Source organism: Talaromyces rugulosus, chromosome VI (genome assembly GCF_013368755.1).
Source record: "Talaromyces rugulosus chromosome VI, complete sequence".
NCBI lineage: Eukaryota > Fungi > Ascomycota > Eurotiomycetes > Eurotiales > Trichocomaceae > Talaromyces > Talaromyces rugulosus.
Window position 1 is genome coordinate 3,454,793 of NC_049566.1, and position 3,451 is coordinate 3,458,243.

Here is a 3,451-nt window from a genome sequence, read left to right on the forward strand (position 1 = left end):
TTCTATTTAGTCTATTTAGAGGAAGAAAGAGATATAATAATCTCTATATCAGAAAAGTATTTATAAAGTTATTAATAAATCTTTTAAAACTTAGAACATTTTAGAGAATTAGCCTAATACTTTTCTTTATAATTACTATATTTAGTAGATATATATAGATATAGATAATTTATTTAGACTTTATAGTCTAGCATGTTATAAATATATTCTTAGACTTTATAGATACCAGTATATATAATATAGAGTAATAGTTAAATACTATAGCCTTTATAAATTTAGTAGTTAATACTATAGTATTAAGTATAAACTGTGACGGTCCTGACCCAGGCCTCGGGAACCAGCAGTGGCGGCCTGAGGCACCACCAGGGAAAGGGAACCGAGAGCGGTACTGAGATGGGAATAACCTCATGCGGAACCATAAAGGGAATAGACTGACGCACACAAAGGAATATTTCTCATGTAACTAGCGGGGGAGGTTCTTTCTCTTCCTCTTTCCCTTCTCATGTTTGGTTTTCTCGTTGCAGAGTACTCTTAGAGGATAGGAATCGACTCGTCGTCACATAAAACCAAACATCACTTCCTTTATCTTTTACTCAAGACTGCAAAGCTTGTACAGCAGTGTCAGCAATCTGACTATCGCTCAAGCTACGTCTTGATCCTTTTATTGTATCACCGCTGAGCCTGGAAGACCAAGATGGTACGACCAGTAAGCATGGGTGAGGATCGCCAAGGGCCAGTGCAAGAGGCACAGGCAGACCCGATGGGGGCAAACGAGTCGAGCGAAGCACCGGGACGTCGTTTGACCTTTGGTCTGGAGGACCTTGAGCTGGATGAACATCTGTCGCCTACACAGATGAACGAACAAGAATTTTTGTCGCTTTGCCGCACTGATCCCCAGAGGTTGTTCGACCGGATGTACGAACAGCAGGACAAGAGTGCACAGCAAGCAGAGGATCTGAGGATCCAGAACGAGAAAGAACAGCAGAGCCTGATGGTCGAAGTCGCCAACCTCAAGCAGACCATCCGTGACCAGACAGCTGCTATGAGGGAGCTCATTGAGGAGCGCGACACCGCTCAGGATAGAGCCGACAGGACTGGGTGGGGTACTCCAGCTCCAGAAGGGAAGCACACCAAGAGTACCAAGTTGCCAGATGGGCAGGTGCTGGTGGATGGGAAGGACCCTAAGTTTGAGTCGTGGCTTATCGATGTCGAAGGGAAGCTCGAAGCCAACGCTGACCACTATCCTACTGCCCAGGCACGCATGGCCTATGTGAAGAGCATGTGCAAAGGAGAAGCAGCGAATCACCTGCTTGCTCGCATGAGAAAGGACTCGCCTGATCGATATCATGATGTGGACGACATCTTTGACCACCTTCGTACCCTGTACCAGGACGCCAATAGGGTCATCAACGCCAAGATGGAACTGCGACGCCTCATGATGAGAGACACCAAGTTCCAGCCTTTTCTCTCGCAATTCGTACTGCTTGCTCAGGATGCAGGCTTGGCCACTAGCGAGTGGAAAGAGGACCTGTTCTACAAGTTGTCCTTTGAGTTGCAGCGCGCAATGATCAAAGAGAGTAACGACCCACGCGTCTCGTACCAGGAATTCGTCAAGGAATGCAGCACCACTGCCAATCGTCTCGAGCAGATCAACACCAGCGAGAAGCGTGCACGCCCACGTAAGACCGATACATACCCTAGACCTGGCGAGAGCTACCCAAATCCAGCAACTCCGAAAGCGAAGAATGGATCAGAAGGCCTACCGTGGTTGGAACGAAAGAAGCTGATGGAGGAGAACAAGTGCTTTAACTGCAAGTTGCCAGGGCACAGAGCATTTGATTGCCCTCTGAAGAAGAAAGCACCAGAGCTGAAGAATCTTGAGGAAGTCAGCCCACCGGAGAGTCAGTCGGAAAACGACCATGCCTAGGGAAAGACTCCTCTCTAGGCATTGCGAGTGTTGATTTATCATCTTTGGACCTTTCCCAGTTATTGGGGAGAGAGCAGGATAGTCTAGTCTCACCTATTCGATTAGCTAAGAATGGACTTTCTATTGCCACCAAAGCGTTAATGGACACTGGAGCAAATGGTTACGCTTTCCTTGATATTTTTCTTGCCGAGAAGCTCGCACGCCATTTCCAAACTCACGTAATCCCCTTGGAACAACCCTGTGCAGTGAAAGGGTATGACGGCAAGACAGCCGCACCGATTACACACCTAATACGCCTGACTTTGAAGATACAAGGACGAGTACAGCAGCATCTTCCTTTCCTGATATTAGAGCTAGGGAAACATGATGTCATCCTTGGACGAATGTGGATGGCAGAGCACGGTGTCTTGATAGACTGTCGCCATCATCGGTTACTCTGGCCAGAAGAGGTTTCCTTGAAGGATGAGCTGTTGTCCAAGCAAGACCTCTTTATCCCCAAAGCAATCCTCTCCCGATCGAAGAAAGTTTCCACAGAGCATCAGAAGGATGCCGATCGACGAGATGGTCTCTTTAATGAAGAAATCAGACAGGAGGCTACTGGTGAAGCACTATGTGAGACTACACCTGTGGATACTATCCCCAGATCACGTTGGACCAGCCACCGAAAGGAACAGCTCGTGGCGTTGGCAAAGATGAACCAACAGTTGAGCAGCGCGCGTAATGACCTCTCCGAGGAAAAGGCAAATCCAGTACACCGCCAGAAACAAGCCAAGCCTGCGAAACCGAAGCCTGAGGTGCAGATAGCACTTATTGGGGCCACAGGATTCGTGAGGTGCTTGAAGGATAAGAATACAACCACCTTCATGACGAGCTTCCATGAAATCGAAAAGGTCATACAGGATAAACAGGAAGACCACCTAGGAATTGAGGAGCTTGCTGAGATTAGGCAGAAACTACCCGAGAGGTATCAGGAATACGCGGATGTATTCTCTAAACGGGAATCAGACAAGCTTCCAGATCATAAAGGCTACGATCATCGGATTGAGCTAACCAGCGAGCAAGAGCTAGGTTACAGCCCCTTATACCGAATGAACCTGAAAGAGCTTGAGGCTGCGCGAGAATATATCCTGGACAATCTGAATAAAGGTTTTATTGTGCCTAGCAACGCACCCTTCGCATCGCCAATTCTCATGGCATCCAAGCCAGATGGAGGACTTCGATTCTGCGTGGATTACCGGAAGCTGAACGCTCTGACCAAGAAAGACCGATATCCACTGCCGCTAATTGAAGAAGTCTTTGAGCGGCTGAGCAAGGCAAAGATATTCACCAAATTGGACATACGGCAAGGTTTCCATCGCATCAGAATGAGCTCGGAGTCAGAGGACTTGACAACCTTCCGATGTCGATATGGAACATACAAGTACAAGGTGATGCCTTTTGGGTTGACAAATGGACCAGCAACTTTTCAGCGACTGGTGAATGACATCTTTATGGACTGTCTTGACAAGTTTCTAGTAGCGTTCG

The 3,451-nt window shown here is 47.4% G+C and overlaps 1 protein-coding gene across 1 annotated transcript; it reads left to right on the forward strand.

Annotated features, from left to right (window-relative positions):
• Positions 1–694: 694 nt before the first annotated feature.
• Positions 695–2,648, forward strand: TRUGW13939_11536 (uncharacterized protein; the record flags this gene model as incomplete). Its single annotated transcript, XM_035494643.1, has 3 exons — positions 695–1,679; positions 2,411–2,539; positions 2,602–2,648. 3 exons carry the CDS (start codon positions 695–697, stop codon positions 2,646–2,648), a joined length of 1,161 nt encoding a protein of 386 aa, XP_035350536.1.
• Positions 2,649–3,451: the final 803 nt, after the last annotated feature.